The sequence below is a fragment of the Lissotriton vulgaris genome, chromosome 5, assembly GCF_964263255.1.
Source record: "Lissotriton vulgaris chromosome 5, aLisVul1.2, whole genome shotgun sequence".
Classification (NCBI taxonomy): domain Eukaryota; kingdom Metazoa; phylum Chordata; class Amphibia; order Caudata; family Salamandridae; genus Lissotriton; species Lissotriton vulgaris.
In genome coordinates, this window is record NC_141693.1 from 47,530,028 (window position 1) to 47,556,208 (window position 26,181).

The 26,181-nt window shown below is 47.0% G+C and overlaps 1 protein-coding gene across 5 annotated transcripts in view; it reads right to left on the bottom strand.

The window, feature by feature from the left end:
* The window catches only part of LOC147710105 (butyrophilin subfamily 2 member A1-like), a 440,009-nt gene that overhangs the window by 157,507 nt on the left and 256,321 nt on the right, over positions 1-26,181 (bottom strand). For 4 of the 5 annotated variants that reach the window (XM_086920804.1, XM_086920805.1, XM_086920803.1 and 1 more), the window contains 2 exons: positions 16,172-16,192; positions 4,330-4,350 (listed from right to left, as the gene is read on the bottom strand). The exons of the other annotated variant lie outside the window; for it this stretch is intronic. In XM_086920804.1, coding sequence (XP_086776930.1) covers positions 4,330-4,350; positions 16,172-16,192 — 42 coding nt within the window. The remainder of the gene's footprint in view (positions 1-4,329; positions 4,351-16,171; positions 16,193-26,181) is intronic. 5 annotated transcript variants of the gene reach the window in all.

Below are 26,181 nucleotides of genomic sequence, written 5' to 3' on the forward strand. Positions count from 1 at the left end.
GGTTAACATCTAAATTACAAGAGTACAATTTTGTTACAATGTACGTGCCTGGGAAGAAGAATGTCACAGCGGATTGTTTATCACGGTTACCTTGTAAACAAGATGAAGTCAGCACAGTGTGTGATTTGGATTTTGTTTTAACTATTGGAGATGTTGTTAGTGAAAAATGATATGGAATTTTTGTAGATTGGCAAAATGCCATCAACCCCATAATGTGGACAGGAAGGTGGAAGGAAGATATGTACAAAATGTTCCAAATGATTCCATTGCACATAGAGTTAAAGTCTCTAAAATAGTTATTAAAGTTCCTACAAGGTTTACAGATGATATGTAACTTACAGCTGCTTAAGTTTATGCATAACATTGTATTTATGTTTATCTGTATATATTGTTTTTCTATGTTTCTTTTTATCCCTTTTACTTTATTTTGTTAAGAGGGAGATGTGTTACATTCTTATTTATTTATGTGTGTTTTTCTTTAAGTATCAAACCTGTCGCATGCACCTGCATGAGCTCCTGCGTGAGCCATGGCATGAGACATGTTATTACTTAAATAGGTTCCACAAAATAACGGCGTGTAAAGCACGTCTATGCCCCCAGACTTTAAACACCCCACAGCGGGCCTCATGCTCATGCCCTCTCTCCATTGCATGCAGACGTCACCGCTGGATAAACGTGCAAGGACTAAGGAGATGCTGGCGCGCACTTCCTGCACAGCCAGAACCCAATGAGTATTGAGCGCACGAGGCTGATCGCATGTGCATTCGGCCTGAATGATTAGCAGCCGACGGAGGAGAATTGATCGCGCCCGAAGATCCTCTGATAAGCCTTCCATCGCCGCATTAGGGAGCGAACTTCGACAAATGGGGACTAATTGTTGCAAACTGACCCAGACATAGATCTCTTCCCCCCTCCCCTTTGATCCCAGCTGCGTCACCGGCCTCGTAGTGTCCCGAGATGAACTAGATGTGAAATATTCACAAGACCTGTTGCTGTGCTCACGGATGCTGAATATTATTTATTCTGTTACACTTGTACTAAGGAAGCATAGTGGATCCGGGCAACTCAGATTTCAGCAGTGCTGTGGATGTTACACTTTCTTAAAATTTGAGATTTTTGTACAAATTGGCAAACCATGAAGCCAACTTCAAGCCGGAAAGTTCTCCTGCAGGAAAACGTTTTGGAAAGAAATCCTCCCGCAGAAAACTTTTCTATTGGCAGGGTCTTTGTAACAGGAACATTTTTGCAAGGCAGACACATTTTGCAGCCTTGGAGAGTGAAAGAGATGTGAACTTCGTCAGCATCATTTTGATTGCAGCCACCAGCCCCACATTCCTGAAAACCGCCTTTGACATACTTATGCTCCAAATATTCCTGAAAAGCGCCTTTGACAAACTTTTGCTCCAAATATTCCTGAAAAGTGCCTTTGACATACTTTTGCGCCAAACACTGACTTGCTGCATTTCTTAAAGAAGCACTGCTGGGGGCTGATTGTGGGCCATTGTGAAAATATTTATGTTAATTGCAGCGCATTACGGTGCTGCGATTAACAAATATTTTCACAAAGGACCACCAACAGCCCCGAGCTGCGCTTCGTTAGGAAGGAAATGCAGCAAGTGCAGGAGTCACAGGAACCAGAAAATGATCATTTTTTGCGCCGCTCGCATTATAAAAGTGGCAGCGCGAAGGATCTCCCGGGATTTGCTGAGGGTGCGCGCTCCACAAGAAGACTGCGCGCTCTGAGAAAGAGACGTGGGCGCGCAAGCAGCCATGCACGTTGCATGGGAACACTGCTTATCGCATGTTTTGTGATCTTATCACAGATCTGGTTGGTCGTTGAGAATGTTGTGAAGTGGTGTTGTCGCTGCTTTTTGCACGGGAACGCCTACTCTGCATCTCATTAGCTTTAGTTGCCGGTGTCATCCGTGGCGATGTTTTTTGCGGATGCTACCGCAGGAAAAGTGGTGATATCGGCTGTGAGCACCAGCTTGTGAATGGTGCGTAAAACTTCTCACAACATTTGCTGCACTAAAGTTGCGATAACTCGGCGATACGTCCTTGAGAATATGCCCCTAGGTATTTTCTATCACCGCTTAGCAGTGTGTGCGAGGCTAGAACATAAACCGTCACCAGCTGAAGGCCACATCTCCTCACTGCCACATAACATGTGCCTCGATACCCATGGCTGGAAGGCGCTCTTTATGCATGGTCCGATATCTGAGTTTCTGTATCATCTGACCTCCAATTCTATCTTATTCTACTTTTTTATTTTGAAAACAATGACAGGTTTTTCAGACATTAAAGTAAGAATCGGACAAGACAATCAAGCAGCAAATGAGCCAACTCCTTTACCATAGTGACACTGTTAACATTTATAAACAATCCTACACAGCAGGTACTTATGGTACAGGCATTCCTAATATTTCTAGACATCTCAAATACTGCTCAGGTTCTAGTATAGGAAATGTATGATACTGTAAGCCCTCTAAAGGACGTCACTGTTAACAAGATGTTTTGTAACTTGTGCCCTGTAATTTATACCTATTGCAAGAGGTTGTGTCATTTATATTGAACAGATTAAATAAACATGGGATTCAAAACTTAGAAATCACAGAAGCGGGAAATACTTTTTTATGCCTATTATAAGTGAAACTCCGAAGAGCTACAGTGAATGGGGGATCCCCATCTCACATGAAGGAAGTACGCAATATTACAACAAAGGTTTCCCTTATACTGCAGTATTTGTTATTTTGAGTGTGTCATGAAAAACAACTCAAAGGTCCAGGTATTCTGAGCCCTGTCGTGTGTGCTAATATGATACTCCGTCTGGGCTGCCCCCCTCAGAGTTGCAGCAGAAGCTGGAACATAAACAGCAACCGGCTGAAGGCCACTTCTGACTGCAGTTGCCTCCGACTGAGGTTTCTGCCACCAGCCTCCATGACCTCTGACTTAATATCCCTGGAGGGAAGCTACTATTTAGCTAAAGACTGATATCTGATTTTTATAGTATTTGATTGCTGATTATATCAAAATAATACAAATGCTCATTGTTGCAAATGCACCAATGTCGATCATCATAGTGAGAAGATATTGATAACATTTTGATACAATCCAAGACAGCAGGTGCATATGGTGCAGACATTTCTAGTATTTTTTCACAGCTCTAAAACTTCACGCTTTCTAGGAAAAAAAACTAAAAAAGACTGAAATTAGCCAAAAAAGTTGAAATTGTAGCGTCTGAAAGGACAACGTGGTGGAAATAGGAAAGTCTGAATGGGATTGTCCCAGGGTTCCTGACACATTCTGCAACAGCTATGAGCCACTGCGGAGCTCCTGATGTACCTCTCCAGGATCATTGCATGCTGACTATAGGTAAATAAAAAGAGTTTTCAAAGCCAGAAAGGGATACTGGAGCAGCAGCCTTTACCTCTTGGGCTGTTCTGGCCAGACAAAGTCAGTGTTTGTACCATAGCAGAGGATGGGGTCTATTTGTATCTCATGTCAAGCTCGATCCCGGAAAGGGAGGGAAGCCCAGAGTTGACCCTGGAGGTTCTGCACGCGGAGCTGTGGGATTGGCACCACTCGCACCCTGTGCTGCGCCAGCCTACAGGCGTGGGGGAAGTCGAAGAGCGACGGTGCTTCTTCGACTTCTTCCTATGCTTCGACTTACCTGACTCTGAGTGCAAAGACTTCGACGAGGAGTAATGATGAAGATTCCGCGACCGGTCCCTCGACCTCCCACGGGACCAGGACCTTGAGCGGCATGGAGCCAACTTCCGAACCTCGAGTAACTTATGGGACTGCTCCCGCAAAGTCTTTGGGGCCATGGGCCGGCAGTCAGAGCACAACTTGTGGTCATGGTTGTGCTCCAGGCAAAAAAGACACATGCGGTGCAGATCCATCACCGAAATCAGTCGCTTACAGGAACTGCATTGCTTGAAACCGAGCATCCCTCGTACACCAGGTGTCATATGACTCTAAAAAGAAGTTTACAAAAGTCGCAAAAAGATTAGTCAAAAATGTACTAGAGGTACCGCTCTTCCCTGATCTGCACTGGCTAGCGCAGAAAAAGAAAGAACTGATGTAACCGCGCGAGTGCGGTGTCTAAGTAGCTGCCACACGTCATCCCGGCAACCACGATGCAAATTACGATCGCGGAGCTGACCGACGCCACCTTTCGACGTGCAGGGGTACTGCTGACAAAAAACTCTCCAGATCCAGTCTGGCGCCTGGGGGTAATTCTAAGGTAAGGAATCTATAACTAATATGTTTCTTTCAGATTTACTTTTATATAAGATCTATTTATGATTGCTCAATTTATAAACTTACCTCTTTCTTTAATTAAATCACCTATAAGAGAAAACGTAGAGAAAACTAATTTAATTTTGTTTTCAGATGTGTAAAATATTTAATCATCAAATACTTTATTCAGAGTTTTCAACCATAAAAGTACATAAACATATACAGTACATATGCAAAACTAAAGATATACAAACTCAATTTACAACACGGTGCTGTGTCATGCCATCACAAAATGTAAATGATCAATGGAAGTGGACATTTAAAATGTAATAAATAAAATATTTTATAATTAGTTACAATTGGCATTTAAAAAGATATGTAGTTAAAATACAACAAACAAAGGACACCAAAGCTAAGGGTCATATAACAAATACATAGGTACTGGGAGACTGAGACAAAGAGAAAGCATAATTCGAAAGCCAATCACTCCAGCACCCTGTATCTGATGGACCTGCTCCAAGGAAGGCACTAGGATACCACAAAGCAACTAACTGAGAGGATACTGTACAGAGGAACCGTGTGGTAACCTCTAGTAGACGGCATCCAAATTGCTTTCAAAAAGGGATGATTCATGTTTTTCTTGGCCAGGTATAACCAGAACAGAATAAAATAACGTTCACTAGTGACTCCTCTGGCTGTTGGCAAACTTGACATACAGTACTTATTGAATTTAAATGGTTCCACTTTGATAATAAAGACATTAATGGTAAAGTTTCTAGGAGGGATTTAAGGTAAAGGGACTTTGCAGCAAATGGGTTAATAACATCCAAGAAGGGTTCAAATTGAAAATCAGGTTTAAAATAAAAATAAAGAGAACTAAGCAACCTTTCGGACACATTCTGGAATTTGCTGGAATTTACATGGTCTCAGAATGCATCCTTAGGTGTAGTCTTGAATAGATAGGTCGGGGATGCCGAGTAGGCCCATGGGTTCCCTAAAGGCGATGTGTACTAGTAATATTTGGACATAAGATAACCACCTAATTTCACCATGACTGTCCAGTAATACTAGCTCCTCCAAGGGTCCACGATGGTCGTCAAGATCTGCATAGTATTTCAACCTTCTCCAATAATGTAACAACCTCAATTAGGTCTCATATGTCATTGAATTGAGGCCCTGATCTCGTCTTAATTGTATTAGCGGAGTATTATATGGGAGGTTAGTCAGTGCTCTCAAGAATGTATTCTCCCCTACCTCAAGTTTAGTCAGATTCCAAGTGCCCCATACTTCGGCCCCCTACAGGGCACTGCCCTTGGCTTTAACCCTGGACACCTAGGGGTGGGGCATGGCTTTGAAGCCAATTATGGCAGACGCATGAGCTGAGAGCTCCACACCAGCCAGGTTAATTATCCTGAATATAGGTGACTCCACCCAGTCCAAGGGGCGCAATACTGGGGGCCCACGTCATGAGAACTATTAGAGAGGCAGCTGGCATATGCTGACCCCAAGTACCTGCTGAGAATTTCCAAATGACCGTATCCAAGCAGAGATCGCTGCAGTAAAATGGCGGCCTGAGGAGAAACGGACCACGGAACATCGTACTGAGTCACACGTACCGGCCGGCAGCGGTGACCGGCAGGCATATCCAATGGCCTGGAGGCACATTAAAGTAATACGGACTACATCTGAAGTTGGTGTGATACCGAGGCTGAGTTTGGGACTGCAAGAACGGCGAGCCTTGAAGTGCGCTCAGACATCACACGGGTGCTGAAAGCTCACAAAGCGCTGCGGCCTCAGTGAAGAGCGGTGAGTGAAGTACAGGCACCGGGAGGATCGTCAGCCTTGGGGTGGCGCATCAGATGGGCGCTTAGCTGCGAAGTCGGAGGATCAGTTGGATGCGCCATAGCTTGAAGAGAACGTAGCGGATAGTAGACCGGCGGCCCACAGTCGGTGGGAGGCGTATGCTGGCTTTTGCAGTGCTTGCCGAGATCCCCATGGTTCCTGAGGCCTTGTGGAGTGGGGGGAGTCAGGATCGAGGAGTGGGGCCACGTGGACCTGCCTGAAGACAGCTAATATCGGACCTTCCCCCAGCAATTGAGAGGGTTGAGAATCTGCGCGATTGAGAAAGGTGTTGCTGCTCGACCTTCTTCCCTCACCGTCATCAGTGCGGTTCCATGAGAAGGGGGTTCCGTTCCTTGCGCCGCCACCACGATCTCCAAAAACGGGTGAGCTTGAGTACCTTTGGGTTGGCCAGTGAGGTGGAGGAGGGACTATCCTGGGGCGAGTGAGTTTGGAAATTGCATGAAGTACTTTTCTGCAGGATTTGGGCCCAAATTGTCACCCGTCGCCCTCCGCTGCTCATTGTCTTACTTGACGTACCTGTCTGAGTGGGAAAGACACACACAGACTGGCCGCTGTCTTGAGGTGGGACTGTTAAATTGCTCACCCTTACCTAATGGCCCCCATGGACTAAAGGTCATTGGTTTGTATTCATCAGTGCGCTGTGTCGACATCGAATAGGGGTACTAGGTAGGTTGGAGGATACTCATAGTGGCTGCATGGTACCTCGCTAGTGCCCTGAGGGGGATGTACCAACACTTAGGGGTACTCTCGCTGAGACTATTACTTGTGGCCTGAGAGGCCCTATAGTTGATGGACGCTGACATAACTCTGGAGGTAGCTCATCCTTGCAGGTGATCTTTCTACAGGAGCTGGAAGGCACAAACGGTAATTCCTCAGATATACCCCTGTAGTTGCACAATAATAGTCCACCTAGGCTGAGATACATAGAGCCCTGGAAAGTTCTGATCGGATAACTGAGTGGTGGGGCCGGAGACACTGACATGTGTGTCGAGCCCCCCTGGGGAGCAGCGCCTTCACTCGTCCACAAGAGCCCACGCCGCGTTGCAAATGGGGAAACCTAGAGGGAAACAGGTAGGTCCCCCCCAGACCAAGAGGAGAACACGAAAGGCACTGTAACAGTTGACGACGGGGGAGAGCAAACGGAAGTGCCCATCCACCAACAATTTGCTAAAATACTAGATGCTATCGCCGACACAAAGGAGACCCTGCACCAGGACATCAGTACGGTGGCAGTGGGTCTGGGGTTGTTAAGAGCTGAACACACTAAACTTTCGGAGAGAGTGAAACAAACCGAACAATCCTTGGGTACACTTACTCCTGCGCATCAGACCCTCGTTGCACAGGTCGGAGACTTGACCACCAGAGTCAATGTCCTAGAAAGGCGGGCAGAGGATACAGAAGGACGCAATAGGAGGAACAATGTAAGGGTCCTTGGACTTCTGCAAGGAGTGAAAGGATCGTACATGGCCCAATATCTGGAGACTTGGCTCCGGGAGGTAGTGGCGCCTGAAGGACTCTCGCGATTCTACACTTTGGAGCGTGCGCACAGAGTACCAGCCAGATCACCGGCTCCTGGGTGCCCACCGCGAGCTGTGGTGGCCAAATTTCTCCCTTTCTGAGACGGGAACCTACTGTTAAAGAGAGAACGAACAGTTGGGCCCTACAAAGTGGATGATAACAAGGTGTTCTTATTCCCGGAAGTCCAGAGACTCCATACCTCCTTTTTGGAAGTAAAAAGAGCACTGAGGGATGAGGGGATTCAGTATGCACTGATGTTACCGGCTAAACTCAAAATAATGCTAGATGGGAAACTGATTTCTATGAGGATCCCAAGATGGTCTGGGAATGGGTTGAGGCCTATAAAACAGAGGGTAATCCCAGACCGCGCTCGGAACACAGACCTGAATCGGTAACCCAAGAGAAACGACTGAGGAGACGACAGATGAAATACCACAATGAAACCAAGTACTTCTAAGACAGCAATAGAGAGAGCTGAAGCACTGAAGGCCATGTCTGTCATGATGCGTAGCAGAGACGCCTCCCTGGACAGGGACTCGGAAGCGAAATATAGAACTGAGAACTCTGAGACTGATGACTCACACGTTGATAGTGGTTCTATGCCTGTAGTGACTCCTCAAACGGCTGATGAGCTCATGTGACCTGTGATATGTTTCTCTCTTTCTATTTTATGTTTCTGCTGTGTTGGGGAATGGTTGGGTGGGCATCTGGGTGGGCGTACCTGGGTGGGGTTGGAACGGCCCGCCAGGCTGTGACGTCTTCCTGCCTCTTTCACTATTAAATAACCTGGGAGGGAAGACCACGCTCCCCCGTAGGCACTGGTACTCGTAGCCTGGTGCCTTAACTGCCTGTTGTAGGTAACTGTTATGTGGTATTACTGTAAGTTTGGGAAGCTGACAGTTGTCAGACCGCTCGTGGGTTGGGGAGTTTTATGGTTGGGATTGTTGTTATACACCAGATGGTCTGGCATGATTTTGCGGGCAGATGGGGAGTGGAAGGAAGGGGCTGTACATGGTAATGGCTGGCAATGCTGATGGAGGAGCAGTATACATTTCTAACGTCGAATATTAGAGGTATGGGTTCATCCTTGAAACGCTACAGTATCCAAAATTATATCAGACGCAGGGGTGCACAAGTGGTCCTCCTACAGGAGATGCACCTTTCAGAGATCGAGGTCACTAGACTCAGACGTAGGTGGAGAGGACAACTCTTTGCAACCACGTACTCGGCCTTTGCAAGGGTGTGTTAATATGGATCCGCCCGGAGGTTCCCTTCTCCCTCACTCGGAAAATAATAGACACAGATGGGAGGTTCGTAGTTATCACCAGCACTTTAAATGGGAAAGAGATAGCGGTATGCAGTGTGTATGCACCTAACTGGGAGCAGCTTCCCTTTCTCAAGCATTTATCGGGTAAATTGGCAGGAATATCACATGGAAACTTAGTAGTGGGAGAAGACTTCAATTGTGTGTATGATGTGGAGAAGGATAGATCGACTCCTCCACTAAAGGGTACGGCGAAGGTTCTTCTTAGCTGGATTGCGGGATGGGACTTGCTGGACATATGGAGGTTACAAAATACACAATGCAGCTAATACTCCTATTATTCACATTTATATGATTTACACACAAGATTGGATATGTTCTTCTGCTCGGCCACATTATCCAATGTGGTGACGGGAGGAATATCTGGGTAGATCCCTTTCTGATCCTAGTCCCCTACTCTTGCAATTTACACCCACCTCTGAGAGGACCCCCATTCCCTTGTGGAGGTTAGACCCAGCGCTGTTGGAGGATGATGGTTTCCCCCAACTCCTTTCTGCAGCTTTGGGACACTACTTTGACGAAAATCAAGGGACAGCAAGCTCCTCATTAGTGGAATGGGAAGTGTTTAAAGTGGTGATCTGGGGACACTGTATGGGACAGAAGGTGGGGATCTGAAGGATGGTGACCCAGGAACTAGATGACTTAGAAGGACAAATCCTGACACTGGATAGGGAAATTGCAGGTGATTCTTGTTTGCAGGGTAAATTGGCAGAAGTGAAAAGCCTCTATAATTCCACATGGGATAGATTGAGGGCATTAGACCTCAAAACCTACCTATTGAAACAACACATGGAGGGAGGTAAAGCTGGACGATTGCTGGCCTGGTTGATTAGGCCGGAAAGTAGGGATACACCTATTCCCATTATAATGGATGGACAGGGCCAGATAATTTCCTCTCCAAGGGCTAGTAAAGCTGCGTTTCATACCTATTATGAGTCGCTTTATGGGTTGCTGGAGGTGAGCCGGGAGGGTGAACCCCTTTTATGTCTCGAAGGCTTGAGACTGCCAAGCTTGGACAGGCGACACTGAAAGCTCGTTGGCACTACCAGTTACAGCAGGAGAAATTAGAGTGGCTATCAGAGATATGGCTAGAGGGAAAACACCGGGACCTGATGGCCTCCCTGCTGAATTTTACGCTACCTTTGTAGATATTCTAACCCCAAAACTAGCACAGGTGTATGCCATTGCACTTAAAGAACAGCTACTGCTGCCCTCAATTAATGAGACATTAGTGATCCTACTGCCTAAAACCAAAAACACACATGCCCAATTGACTGAGTTTCGACTACCATCCATGTTAAATATGTATTTTAAGATACTGAGCAAGGCGCTGGGGACTAGGCTCTTGCCTCATATGAGGTGCTTGGTTCATGAGGACCAGAACAGTTTTATTCCTACACGATCCACGTCCTCACTTGACTCAGTATTAAACCCCTGCCCTGAGCCTAATCCGGACCATGTAGCATCGGAGAATGAGTAAAAATCATCTGGGTCTGCATCTCTCTCCTTATGAGACTTGGGGGGGCCTTTTTACTTCTTTTTCTTTCACCCCTAGATCTGGGGTTGCCGGGAGACCCAAACTTTCCTCCTGCTGTACCCCAGTTTCATTGCTTGTATCAACAGAACAAGTACCAGCGGCTCCTAAAGCATCAGTGCACACATCCACAGCATTTGCTACGTTTATAGGGGTTGCAGCTTGTACCAGTAACGGCTTCGAGGTAGTTATCTGAATGGGACCAGATTCTTGTACTTCCCCAGCCCCCAACGGTGGCTTACCGGTAATTTTCTGTCCTTTGGCAGCCTCTCCTTATTGATACATGTCTGGTCCTTCGCTGCAGTCCCCCGGAACAGATCGACAATAGTAGCGGTTCTTAGTTACTGGGGCTGCGCTTCCGCACCCCTCTCCTTTCCATCCTGGGTGTTCTCCGTCCGCAGGCGCGGCTGCCTATGGCCCTGTATGGCAGGAACCACATCCGATTCTGCCGGGTTCTCAGATGTGGTCTGCCTTGGGGATTCTGCCGCTGCAGACCCTCCTTTGCCCTTCGTCCCCGTCTTTGTAACCATCTCCTGAGAATTGATCGGAGTTACCTTCGGCTGCTTTCCAACGCCCTGGACCCGGGCCAGCTCCGTCTCCAATCCACAGTATCCAGCGATGAGCCGCTCCGTGACCCTAGCGATTACGACAATTACCCACTGGATCTCGAGTAAGTTCTGCACCGTTATGGGAGTATTGTTGTGGCGGTAGAGCTCAATTCGGGTCCGTTATTCAAAGTATATTAGTCCATTGCTGCCATCTCTGGGGAAAGACCACCTCTGGCTGAGTTAACTCAGCCGCCATGTTTGCCCGGCTCCTCCCACACCCTACACGATCCACTTCCAAAAACCTTCGGCGATTGTACCATGTCATATTCCATTTTGATATAGGGAATTTCCCAGAAGCTCTAGTAGTTGCGATAGATTTGGAAAAAGCTCTTGATTCTTTGCGCTGGGATTTTTAACTAGCAGTAATGGAGAAAATGCAGATGGGAGAAGGATGGTAGAAGTGGATTTGTATTCTATACACAAAACCTCGAGCACGTGTGCGTACTGGCCATGTAATATCGACTCTGTATCTTATTCATAGAGGCACCAGACTGGGATGTCCCCTGTTGCCCCTGATTTTTGCACTAGCGATGGAACCACTGGCGGAACTCTTTAGACAAGAAGGGAGTATATTGGGGATCCGCCTCGATGGGGCCGAACACATAATATCACTATATGCTGATGATGTGTTGATATATTTTCGGGATGGCCTCAGTGGGATCCACACAGCGATACGCATATTGGAAGAATTTGCGGGACTCTCTGGTCTACGCTTGAATCGGCGGAAAACTTCTATATTACCACTGCAACACGCTCTCCCGAGGCCACCAGTATTACCGCCTAGCCTAGAATGAGCTTTGGTCTCCTTCAAATACTTGGGGAGCTAGATTTATCACACACAAACTGATTTATTTGACGGTAATTTAGGGGATGCCTTGAGAACACTTAGGGCGAATGTGGCCTTTTGGCGTACGCTCAAACTTCCAGTCATGGCTCGCATGGCATTAGCCAAAATGGTAAAACTGCCACGACTTTTATATTACTTTGTCAACCTGCCAGTTGTGGTGCCCAAACACTGGTTCCAGACTCTTGATGGGATAATGCGGGATTTTGTGTGGGATGGTGTTCGGAATAGAGTGTCGCTGCAGACCATGAGGCTCCTGTTGGCGGGCGGACTGGGGGCCCCTGACTTTGAGGCCTACTATCTAGCGGCTCAGCTTCAGTGGCTTGCTAGATGGTTGGATCGGAGAGACCTGTCTACATCATCATTTACCCCTAAGACTATACACATGTCTATGCTCCCTAGGTTGCTTAATTGTCGTCAGAGAATTAATCGAATTGGGGTGTTGCTCTCTGTGGCGGTGACTTGCTGGGATAGATGCATGATTCAGAAAAGGGGGTGGTGATTAACAGAGTGTCTGAATTAAGCAGACCACTCTTACCCAGTCCAAAGATCAGGGCTTTATCCATCACCGTTTTTTAGCTCACTGCACCATCCCAGCTCAGAACGTGGCTATATGCAAATTAGTCTGACCCTGGCCCAGTGCATCATGGGAACAGGGCAGACCAAACTACCAAGCCAATTCTTATACTGGGAAGGAAACAAGCTTCCGGGGACCGGTTTCTGGCATTTCAGCCGTCTTTGGCCCGGCTTGCTTGAATCCTGATGGTGCAATGAGCAATGGACTCACATCTGAGTATACCCTTCCACGCTTATGGTGGACAAAAATGATTCAGAAAAGGGGGTGGTGATGAACAGAGTGTCTGAATTAAGCAGACCACTCTCACCTAGTCCAAAGATCAGGGCTTTATCCATCACCGTTTTTTAGCTCACTGCACCATCCCAGCTCAGAACTTGGCTATATGCAAATTAGTCTGACCCTGGCCCAGTGCATCATGGGAACAGGGCAGACCAAACTACCAAGCCAATTCTTATACTGGGAAGGAAACAAGCTTCCGGGGACCGGTTTCTGGCATTTCAGCCGTCTTCGGCCCGGCGTGCTTGAATTCTGATGGTGCAATGAGCAAGGGACTCACATCTGAGTATACCCTTCCACGCTTATGGTGGACAAAAATGATTCAGAAAAGGGGGTAGTGATGAACAGAGTGTCTGAATTAAGCAGACCACTCTTACCCAGTCCAAAGATCAGGGCTTTATCCATCACCGTTTTTTAGCTCACTGCACCATCCCAGCTCAGAACTTGGCTATATGCAAATTAGTCTGACCCTGGCCCAGTGCATCATGGGAACAGGGCAGACCAAACTACCAAGCCAATTCTTATACTGGGAAGGAAACAAGCTTCCGGGGACCGGTTTCTGGCATTTCAGCCGTCTTCAGCCCAGCTTGCTTGAATCCTGATGGTGCAATGAGCAAGGGACTCACATCTGAGTATACCCTTCCACGCTTAAGGTGGAAAAAAATGATTCAGAAAAGGGTGTGGTGATGAACAGAGTGTCTGAATTAAGCAGACCACTCTTACCCAGTCCAAAGATCAGGGCTTTATCCATCACCGTTTTTTAGCTCACTGCACCATCATAGCACGTTCCAAGGGAACCCTGATCTACGCACCCGGGATTCCACTTACAGGTATCCCTCAGGTGGGAAGAGGTCCTCCTCTTACTGACCGACAATTGGTGGGATGGGAAGAGGTGGGCATACGGACAGTTGGTGATTACTACAGAGATGGCGAATTGCTACCGTTAGATGAGTTTCTTGAATATCAAGAACTCCCACCAGGACAATTTTTAAACTACCATATCATTCGAGGGGCGATGACAGAATTATGGGGTATAGCAGAGAATGAACCGGGTACCCACCCCACCCTACAGGCACTATTGACTCTGGGTTTGGCAGGGCATTTGGTTAAGTGGTTGTATCTGGCAATAAGGGAACTAGCTTCACCATTATTGCCTAGACTGCTAGAGCGATGGGAGAGCATGCTAAATAGACAATTGACTGAGAAAGAATGGGGGAGGATTTTCTGCAGTCCCAAAAAAATATCCCGGAATACAGCTTTTAAACTAGTGCAATTTAACATTATACACAGAACTTACCTTACCCCACATAGGTTAAATGTGGTATATGCCAGGGAGGACCAGGCTTGTGCTCAGTGCTAACAACTGGATGCAGACTTCGACCATATGATTTGGTCCTGTGGGCAGCTAGTAGACTTCTGGTGCAAAATTGTGGGTATGCTTAATGGTGTCTTCTCTAGATCACCAGCGTGTTCCCCGGAGATTTGTCTGCTGGGATTATTTCCGAGACCCAAGCCACAGAGAATAGGGCATAGGTTTATAGACTTGGCTTTCATCCTGGCCTGACTACAGATAACTCTTGGGTGGAAATCAAAACATGCCCCGCTGGTGGTGGCTTGGGAGGAGAATGTTACTCGGTGGGCTAGAGCAGAGGAACAAGCTTTGTTCAAGAAGATAGGATTACAAAACGCCGTAAACCGCTGGCAGAACCCTGGGCAGATATGTTTAAAATGTGGGAACAAAGACACACACCGGATCAGACCTAGATTTCATCCTGGACCGACTCGGCCGGATAGCTAGAAGTATTTATTTAGATACCATGACTATTCACTTTCCCCTATCTATGTTGGGACCTGCTTCCCCCGCCCCTCTTCTGTTAGACACTGATGGAGATTCTTTAAATGACAATCATATTTATGCACAGACCTCTGGTGGTTTAGATTTAGTTGTAGTTGAAAGTTTGTTTTGTTTTGTATGGTTTATCTTTTTTTGAATGGCGTCTTTTATCAACCTGGCACTGATTGAGTGTATACTGCAGAAATGGTAAGGTAGACAACAACCATATGTATATGGGCGACAAGATACAAAAATAGATGCTCACCAGCTCCCCTCTGAACCGGAGTTAATAACAATTGACGGTTACGAAGATGCTTGTATCCGCCAGGAATTCTTGCCTCCAGTATTATTGTATGTGTATGCGATACTGAGCTTAAAACTTAACATTGCCTTGCAGGATGCACCTGAAATTTTATCCTAGCTGTAATCCAAATGTGCTGTAGTGAAAGTGCTCTTCTTCAGTAACTGTGCTGGTTTATGTATAAATGCCAATAAAAAAGATATTTAAAAAAAAAAAACTCTGGACACCTAGAGTACGGGAGAAATACACCTGGTCCGGGATATCCAATAATTTTTTTAAATTACAGCCGAGTGTGGAGTTAAATTTAGGCTGCTCTTCTTAACATGTGGTTAAAAAAAAGAAAAAGATCCATCTATTATTGCTCAATTTATAAACTTACCTGTTGCTTTAATTAAATCACCTATCTGAGAAGCTATGGAGAAGACTAATGTAATCTTGCTTTGAGCAAGTGCAATTTATTTCTACATTGCCCACTGGTGAAACTAGACAGACAAAGAAAACTCAGAAAGAGTAGCATTATCTATTTCAGGGGATTTTCTAAATATTCGAATTTATTTTTGAAAAAAATTATGAAAATGTGATATTCATAATATATTCCTGTTCATATAGTCATAACTAGTTTATATGTTTGATCTATCACATTTATGATTATTATAATTTTGTATGGCCCTTCAATTATTGGCATGGCTTGTTGAAGTATATGACATAAAGTTGTCTGTCACTATAGTAGTTAGGGTGTCTGTATAATAGTAATAAATTCAATGTAGATTATAAAAATGCTTCAAATATGTGTAACAAACAAAATGTTATTGTTGTAAACCTCAAATTTCATTTGGAAATTCTTTCTTTAGATGTACTATCATTTGTAAATTCTTTTCCTAGATATGTCTGCTCAAATAGCAAAGAAATGATTTTTGAACATGAAAATGGTCATTTATGAATATTTTTAAGATGGAGTTGAATAGTCTAAATTGAGTAAAAACCCTTGGTGTGTGTCTTAGTGTTTGGTGTTGCGGTGCAGAGTGGGACTTGCTTTTCACACTGTTTAGGGGACTTATGGTTTTGTGTAAAGGAAACACAGTTCAGCTAATAGTCCCTGTGCATCACAAAATAGAGTTCTACACTTTCTTCAAAAGCAAATGATGCACGACAAGCAGTAACAATATACAGACACGTTGTTTAACATACATACTCTTACTTAAGTAGATGTGTCCTTGCCCTCACCCTTGTTTCAATGCAATTTCACATACCTTTTTCTTTCAGAAGAGTGTCTGAAAAAAGGATGACAAATGTGTTACTTCTGCAGATTAAATACTTCATTGCTAAAAATGTAAAGGGCAAACTTTCAAGAGTTCTTTCATGCTTATGGCAACCGTGGTCGGTGAAATTCTCACAATTCAAGCTATTCACAAAAATTATTAAAAAATGATGAGATTGAAAATGCCCACCACAATATGGCTGAGATACCCGCCACCCCCTCTCAACACAATCCCCAAGAATGGGAATACGGAAACATTTCTGAACTTTTGGAAGGCGGGAGGGAGTTACCCTCCCGGCCGTATTTATTAAAATATGAAACAAAATTAAAACATTAAAATAACAGTTTCATATCATGTACAATTTCATTTCCATATAACGATGTTTTGGCTGACCTTAACATATTTCTAATACAAAGGTTCTCCTAGCCGATACTAACATCCTACAAAACATTTTTAAATTGAAATTGTACATCCTAACGTTAAGGGCCAACGGCAAGGTCGTAACCGGTGTCAGATCCCTAAACCAGAACTACCCCCTCACTTGTGAGGGGCGGCCACACAGAGGACTGTACCTCATGTGCACATACCAATTTCCCTTGTCTTGACGGGGGCCCCCGTTAACTCGACGCCATTTTAAGGTCGTCCGAGGACTCGTGTGAGGTGTCTAGAAGGTAGCGTGGACCCCCCTCCCCACCCCACACAACTTACCACATCTGCCGTCGCAGATGTCCTGGCCCCGGGAAATTCCCAGGAGGGGCCCGTAGCCCCTCCTATCCAGGGAGGGGCCTTGACCGCCTTCCCTTTCCTTTCGGCGTCCCATCCTTAGAAGGGACTGCCTCCCCGTTGAGGGGCCAATGGCCACCTCCCCCCGGGCGCTCCCATCCGTAATGGGTGATGCCCCCCCCATAGGGATCTTCCAATTACTGCTCACCGATCATGACCTTACCGCCCGACCGAAAATAAATACGACATTAAACTAAAGGACTAATCACTAAAGACAGAAGATGCTCAATATATGAACTGTCAAAACATCACTGATCAACACTGGTGCAAATACTTTATTCGATAAAACATACTGTAAAAAATTATCCACTTTATTGCACAATGAATCACAACTTTTAATCAAAAGTAACCTGTAAGAAAATCACGTTACCGCTTTATTACATAATGAATCACAACTTTTAAAACCAAGTAACCTGTAAGAAAATTGAGTTACCACATCACGACTTTACTTCAAACCACTTGCTGTCTCCAGGGGCTGGTGGGTGGGTCAAACTTGGCTCTTCGTTCCGTCTCGAGCTCACGGGCAGCGGGGAGGTGCAGCTTCAGAGCACAGGAACAAGAGGATGCTACTTTGGCTTGTCGCTCCTTTTATCCCTCTTCGGGCGGGCGTAAACTCGCCTCCGCCCGCCTCCGGGGGCGTGGCTGGCGGCTTCGGTGTCTAGGACAACCCACTCTAGGGCGGGAAAAAGCGCGCCCAGGCTACGCCGCTTCGGGCATACCAGCCGGGACACGCCTCCCGCCCAAGATGGCTTCCCGGGGGGATCGGGGTACTCCACCATACGTTCGGGGGGACCGATTGGTCGCCCCTTTCCATATGGCTGAGATACCCGCCACCCCCTCTCAACACAATCCCCAAGAATGGGAATACGGAAACATTTCTGAACTTTTGGAAGGCGGGAGGGAGTTACCCTCCCGGCCGTATTTATTAAAATATGAAACAAAATTAAAACATTAAAATAACAGTTTCATATCATGTACAATTTCATTTCCAAATAACGATGTTTTGGCTGACCTTAACATATTTCTAATACAAAGGTTTTCCTAGCCGATACTAACATCCTACAAAACATTTTTAAATTGAAATTGTACATCCTAACGTTAAGGGCCAACGGCAAGGTCGTAACCGGTGTCAGATCCCTAAACCAGAACTACCCCCTCACTTGTGACGGGCGGCCACACAGAGGACTGTACCTCATGTGCACATACCAATTTCCCTTGTCTTGACGGGGGCCCCCATTAACTCGACGCCATTTTAAGGTCGTCCGAGGACTCGTGTGAGGTGTCTAGAAGGTAGCGTGGACCCCCCTCCCCACCCCACACAACTTACCACATCTGCTGTCGCAGATGTCCTGGCCCCGGGAAATTCCCAGGAGGGGCCCGTAGCCCCTCCTATCCAGGGAGGGGCCTTGACCGCCTTCCCTTTCCTTTCGGCGTCCCATCCTTAGAAGGGACCGCCTCCCCGTTGAGGGGCCAATGGCCACCTCCCCCCGGGCGCTCCCATCCGTAATGGGTGACGCCCCCCCCATAGGGATCTTCCAATTACTGCTCACCGATCATGACCTTACCACCACAGGCCGAATAGGTGACCGGCTATCCGGACCCCCCACAAAAATCCTACCTAAAGGTCATGCTGTAAACTCTTTAGCCAGGCTACGAGGTCTCCTATCAGTAAAGAATTCCCCACCCGGGACAAATGGACCCCATCCTCCAGATACATACTGTCCCCCCTGATACAACCATGAGGAATCGAATGCAATGCACTTGTACGAAACAGTCTAGCCAACTTGTTATTTACTTTCTTCACCGAATGATTTATAGCAGACACAGAATTCGCCCCCCGCCACACTTTTCGTGGAATCATATGGGACCATGCAATTGTGCACCCTGGAACCCTTCTCGCCAACCAACTCACTGTGGATAGTATCGCCTCGAGAAGTAGTCGTCTACCAGTGGTCACCAAATCATTGCCCCCAAGATGCACTATGATTATAGATGGCGGTGACCTTGTCCGCCCTAACAAACCCTCAACAAAAGGTTGAAACTGGTCAATACAGAGCCCGCCCCTTCCGTAGAAGGTCACCCTGTACCCGTATTCCCCAGCCATGTGAATCATGTCACCTGCTTTGAATACGTCCGCGGCACGCCTCACGTATGAGTGGCCCACGACCCACACCACTCTTTCCGCAGCCGGTGATCTTTGACCGCTGGTTCCCAGGTGTCGGGTCGACTGCACAGTCCGCCCCGCCTCGTAAGCTTGTGAAACTGTAAACCAAACAAAAACAAGAAGCGTGAGTACATGATTACAGCTTCACAACATGTGCAACCGCACATACCTTTTGTAACAATTCGAGGACCAACGCCCCAATTGTTTCACTTTTTCCACACTCAGACCCCTGGCTGTAGCCTCTGTAGCAGCCCCTATCCGGAAGGAATGGGTCCCAAAATCGCCCGGGTTCAAGCCCGCGGCCGAAATTGCCATTGCTAGCACCCGCTGGAACTGAAACCTCGTCAGTGGGGTGGCATCAGTGTGCCTCAACAGGGTCCCCCCCCACGATGCCGCCCTCTGCGCCAAATATTCCTCAACGCATACGACGGGGCACATGGGAGATCCGGGACTCCGATGGACTACTATACTGTCCCCGATCGCACCCTGATCGGTCTTGGACCTGGGAAACGAGACCATCATCGTATCCCCCTTAACTAGAACGTGCTCTTGGCACAGTCCCCCCCCCCCCCGTATCCTGCTTGTTCCTCGCCACCAGTTCGCTTACCCGCATAGCCCCATGGAATGCTAATGCAAAAGCGGCCCTGAATAACACTGTTTCAGACTGGGATGAACAAGTCGCAGGGAGAACGGAAAATAACAGAGCCAACCTCTCCAGACCTATCGGGTGCCTTTCGTCTACTCTGCGACCCTCAAGGCGTTGCCACCCACGCAGCGCTTTCTGTACTACGAAAGATGCAGTAGGGTCCTGGATCCCATGAGCCCGCGCCATGAAGGAAATGGCGGCCCGATGCCTCTGGGCCGTGGCTACCGATTTGCCTGCCTGATGTAACGACAGCAAAAACTTTACGACATATTCTTCCTGGCCCCAAAGCTCCCCCCTAGCCGAACCCAAAAAGGACTGATAAGAACGGAACGCCCCTTCATATGCCTTCCTCGTCCTGGGTGCTAAACTCTCTCCCACGAGGTTTTGTAGTTCGGGGCACCGAGAGACCAGAGAGCTTCGGGGAATGGTGCCGACACCGGGTCCGCTGTGGGCAGAAAACCCCAGAAGGCCTGCATACGGAAACGAGAAAGCGCATCAGCCGCCTGATTCAGTACTCCTGGCACATGTCTTACCCTAAAGAGTACGTTCAATTGCATACATAGTAACACAATTTCCTTGAGCAATCTCAGAATCCATTTGCATCGTGCTGCCTGACTATTGATACACTCAACCACGGTCATGTTATCAGACCAGAACACCACAGAGTGATCCCGAAACCCCTCAGGCCATGTTTTCAAGGCCACCAGAATAGGGAACAGTTCGAGAAAAGCAATGTTGCTCGTCAGCCCACACTCGTGCCACCATGACGGCCATTTTTGGGCCGACCAGTGATTACCGAATATGGCGCCAAAGCCTATACTCCCCGCCGAATCTGTCCACAGCCCCAACTCCTCGGAGGACACCGCCGGCTTGTTCCAGACCACCCGACCATTAAAATCCGCCAGAAATGCCAACCAAATGCGCATGTCCTGGCGAATCTCGGCCGAGAGCCTCGTGCGATGGTGCCCTTCTTTAAGACCGACCATGGCTTGAGCAATCGAGCGGGAGAAAGGGCGGGCCATTGGCATTACTCTAAGGGCAAAATTCAACTGACCCACAGTTTGCTGCAATTGATGCAAGTTCACCTTGGTTTCCCGAATACATGCCTCAAGGGAGGCCCTGAATCTCCCTACCTTTTCTTTGGGCAGCCGGAAGCAACCTTCCAGTGAATCGAGCTCTATTCCGAGAAACTCGAGCGAAGTTGATGGCCCCACCGTCTTACCTGGTGCCAATGGCACACCGAACTGATTAATCAGACCACAAACTTCATTTAAAGCTTGTGCACATTCTGGATCCCCAGCTGCACCCAGGAACAGAAAATCGTCAAGATAATGCATAACATGTTGAAACCCCGTCATTCTTGTGAATACCCATTGCAGAAAACAACTGAATTTCTCAAAATAAGCACAAGATATGGAGCATCCCATTGGCATACATTTATCCATGTAATAGCGACCCTGAAACATAAAACCGAGGAGACGCTGATCGTCTGGGTGTACCGGGAGCAACCGGAACGCTGACTCGATGTCTGATTTGGCCATCAGCGCTCCGGGCCCCAGGCGATTCAACATGGCGACGGCCTCATCGAAAGATGCGTACCGCACCGAACACACCTCCGGGTCTATCGCATCATTCACCGAAAGACCTCTCGGGGCGGACAAGTTATGTATTAATCGAAACTCACCCGGGTCCTTCTTGGGGACCACTCCCAAGGGGGAACAAACAAAATTAGCAACTGGTGGCGTGTCGAATGGTCCGGCAACCCGACCCCGGGTCAACTCTTTCACAATCTTCGCCTGTACCACCGCCGTATTCTGCAGGACCGACAGTTGGTTCCTACACTGTGCCTTACCCTGAAAATTCCCCACTGGGATGCGGAAACCATACGAAAACCCATCTCGCAACACCCCAGCGGAGACATGATCCGGGTATTCATTGAGCCAAGGAATCATTGCCATGGTATCAACCGGGGTAGGTAAAGGCGCCCCTCGGACTATTTCAGACCTGTTTGGCGCTTCCCCTACCTCCGTTATCACCCGTTTTGGCTCTGCACATGGTCTCAGGATGCGAGGATTGCCCACACCCCCCACAGTCGTGCCTAAACTTGCATGACCCCTGGGGCCTCGTACACTTTCCTCTGTTAAAATTTCAGCAGATGCCTTTTTTGCCTGTATTGCCACTCGATCTCGAGTGATGCTCATTACTTGAACCTGCCCGAAAGGGCGCCCCAGATGAATGGCGGGAAAACTCTCCCCCGCTTCCCCCCACCAATGGTGCCTTTAACATGCCTGATTTCTCCATCTTTTGCCAAGAAATGGAGTCGTAACAATCCCACGTCAGAGATGTGTCGAACTCCTTGGCCTTCTGAAAAACATTATCATAACAAAACCACTGATTTCCCTCATATGACTGAGAATACTCCATAATACGTGTCTGGTACACGGGTAACTCGGCCAACATTTCAGGCCTTCGTTCCCCCATAATTGAAGTGAAAATGCCAAATGCTCTGCCCCAATTACCTATGTTCTCATCGACCTTAAAAGCGGCCATCTTGGCGCGCCAAACACTCGGGTGCAAAAACTCTTTTTGACCCTTCACATGCTCGATCTCATAATGATCAGTTAGCAAAGAAAACATGTTCACATATTTCTCAGCCCATATCCTCCCCTTGATTTCAATCGGAATATGCTGAGCCACTTTCTCCCTTCTCGAGGGTACAGACCCCTCCCCCGCAATCGGCAGTCGCTGCTTACCTGAACTAGAGGCTGTAACCGTAGTCGCTGCCGAACTCGTGCCCGCCGCGGTTTCACCCACTGGAGCCTGCGGGGGAACAAAAGGACATGGTGCCTTTGCGGCCTCTCTTGACTGCCGCAACTGCCTCATTACTGCCCTGGCGTCATCCGCCGTGGTGCCTTCGCTATCTTTCCCCAACCACGCTGCCAGCTGTGCAGCCAACTCGGGAGGCATATCCTCCCCGTTCACAGGGGTGACTACAACAGGGATTGGTTGCCCCTCCTTCGGGACCGGGATCGGGTCTTCAGTCGGTGTATCGGGGAGCGCCGGCGGCGCCTCGGGAACCGGGGTCTCTCCCCCAGTTGCCCCCCTCTTGGACCTTCTACCTCTCCCGCTAGGGACTACTCCCGGCAATGCTGGTCCGACGACTCGCTTTGGGCCACCTACACCATTCATTGCCGCCATCTGTTTCTTCATCTCGGCCATGTCTTTCACGAGCATGCGGAGCATCTGATCGGTACCGACCCGCTTTCCGACCTTCTTGCCCGGCATTCTCGAACGAAGATTCTCTGAAAGAACAAAGACAAAATTACAACGCTCAAACTTGGCTCTTCGTTCCGTCTCGAGCTCACGGGCAGCGGGGAGGTGCAGCTTCAGAGAACAGGAACAAGAGGATGCTTTCTTGGCTTGTCGCTCCTTTTATCCCTCTTCGGGCGGGCGTAAACCCGCCTCCGCCCGCCTCCGGGGGCATGGCTGGCGGCTTCGGTGTCTAGGACAACCCACTCTAGGGCGGGAAAAAGCGCGCCCCGGCTACGCCGCTTCGGGCATACCAGCCGGGACACGCCTCCCGCCCAAGATGGCTTCCCGGGGGGATCGGGGTACTCCACCATACGTTCGGGGGGACCGATTGGTCGCCCCTTTCCATGAGCATTCAACAGTCAGGATTGAACAGAACAGATGTATCTGCATTTTGAACACTACAAGACCTACAACCATGTGCACCATCTTAGAGGCTGTGTAAAATCTTTGAGTCTGTGCCCACATTTAGCTTACATGATGCCTTCATAATGGGATGCAGAAAATATATTTTTAGATAAAGTCACATATTACTACTTTAAATCATAAGCATGGGACCATCCCTTTATCATTGATCTGTCTCTGCCTCATTCTTCTATTTCTTTCTTATTTATGCCGTAACCATAGGTAATGCTTATGTCCACTCACATCGACAGCAATAAGGTATAACCTGTGGCCCAAGCCTACATTGCTCAGATGTGTTTGTTGTGGAATTCTGGTATATTTCAGGTGCTTGTCAATGAAGAAAAGGAAATGGATGCTGTTCAGCCACCTACCCTTGTACGAATCCTACACTAAGATTTTATTATGCTTACTTGAACTGAAAAGAAATGCTAAAATTAAAGTCAGTACAAAAATGTAAATCTTCAGCTACTAGGTATCAGGGTAGCTAAGTAATACAGCAGCATTATCTAATTCTGAAAGGAAGAAGTCTGATTGGGGTTTCTGATTATGCCATTCTAGAAACGGGAGAATGACAAATCAAGTCAAGTCAAATTAGCTTTATGCAATATCAAGTATCAAAAGCATTCTGCACTCATACATTATAGTATGAGTGTACATTTAAAAGTTACATTGAGTTAAAACACAATAAAATCTTGCTATACATGACAATTTAATAAATAGACAACTCTTTTTTTAAAAGAATAAAAATATATATGTTACTAATAGGTATGGCTCACAATTACTAATTAATCGCTAGTAGCGTGAGGAACACAATCCTATGCCTGGCCTTACTCCAATAACCATGAGTTGGATACTACTTATTGGGCTTTATTGCTTATCACTTTTGTTCGAACAATCCAGGCACAGCCCAGAAACTTGGCAACTCCACATACAAGCAGAGACAGAGATGAATCAGTTCTCAGAATACGTAGGGCAACTAGATGGTTTGTAGTACCTAATTGACTGCATACGGGCTTGAGCCATTTGGCCCTAGCCTGTTTATAAGCAGGGCAGGCAAATAGTAGGTGAGCTACAGTTTCTTGCTGAGCGTCACAGCAAGGGCAGTTTGGTAAAGTGCGTTTTGGTGAGTCCCATTTGGCAGATATAGTGTTTAAATCTAAACTGCATATACAGTGCCTTGTCTCTAGGCGTCCTAATAAAATATAAATATAGTTCAACGGATCTGGCCAATTTATGTTGCAGAAACTCCTCGGTTAATCTCCTGAGCTTTGGATTGTGTAAATCCTGTTGGTTGACCCAGTTCCAATAGATCCTTTTAAGTTCATTCTTGGACGGCGGGAGCTGGTTTACACAGGCTTCGCCTAGACCCAGGTTTATCAACATATTCCTTAGATCCCTGAGCCATTTGACCCTTTTATTGGTATCTAGTGTAATGAGCTCAGTAAGGCCAGTCGCATAGCTGATGAGTTCTGGGGTGCGCCTTAATCCTACCCAAAATAATAGGGGGCAATTCTAGCCATATCGCTAAAGGAGCGTCTGCCCATGTCATAGAATAGAGGCTTAAGTGGTGTGCTAATAGGGAGGGATACAAAGTCTCTAAAGAATTTATTTTCTGATCTACCAATCTCTTCGTTTTTTCCAAAACCCCAGAGTTCTGCACCGTACATTGCTGAACTCACAGCCTTTCCTTCGTAAACTGCAATGGCTGGGGCTACCAGTCTGCTTGAAGATGAGCGTTGGTCTTTACCAATAGCTCCCGACACCCGCTTGTGATTGAGTAACATTTTGTCCAAGTGGGACCGCCATTGCATATTATCGGAAAGCCTAATACCCAGATAGTCGAATGTGTGGACTCTCTCTAATGAAGATCCATCTAGAGTAAGTTTGCTTCTAAAGCATTTTCCTGGGTTAAAATCCATAAACTTTGTCTTAGAAGTATTTATCGTTAGGCCCCTTAAGCTGCAAAACAATTGGAAGCGGCTGAGAAGTTTCTGGAGTCCTACTAGGGTTTTCGACATAAGAAAAGTATTGTCGGCAAACACAGAGAGTTGGTATTTTTTTTCCTCCTGCCAGGGTTGGGGCATCAGTTGGGTATTCTCTTAAAAAACTAACCACTCCATTCACATAAAGTGAAAAGAGGGTAGGAGCCAACACACAGCCCTGGCGGACCCCCCTGTTAACTGGTATCCTCTCTGTGGTTTGTCCCTGCTCTCCCCATCTGACTCGGGCATAAATATCCTCATGGAGCCGTATTAAAAAGTTTAAGATATAGGAAGGGATGTCATTTTCTTGGAGCACTACCCATAGCTTTTCACGAAGGACTAAATCAAACATGGTCTTAAGATCAATAAAAGCAAGGTAGAGGCTTCCCTTGCCAATTACGACCACTTTCCAATAAAGGAGAAGTAGTCTAAATACCTGATCCACCGTGCTAGTGCATTTCCTAAAACCCGCTTGGTAATTGGAGAGAATACCCTCATCCTCCATCCAGTTCTGAATCCTATTTAAAAGGGCTCTGCCGACCACTTTCTGAATAACATCAATTAGGCTAATAGGCCTATAGTTAAAAGGGTCCTGGCAGTCTCCCTTTTTAAATATAGGTACGAGCTCTGCCCCCTTCCAAGAATTTGGGACTTAAGGTCCCTTTAGTATAAAATTAATTAGGAGCAAAATATAATGGGCCCACTTCTGCGG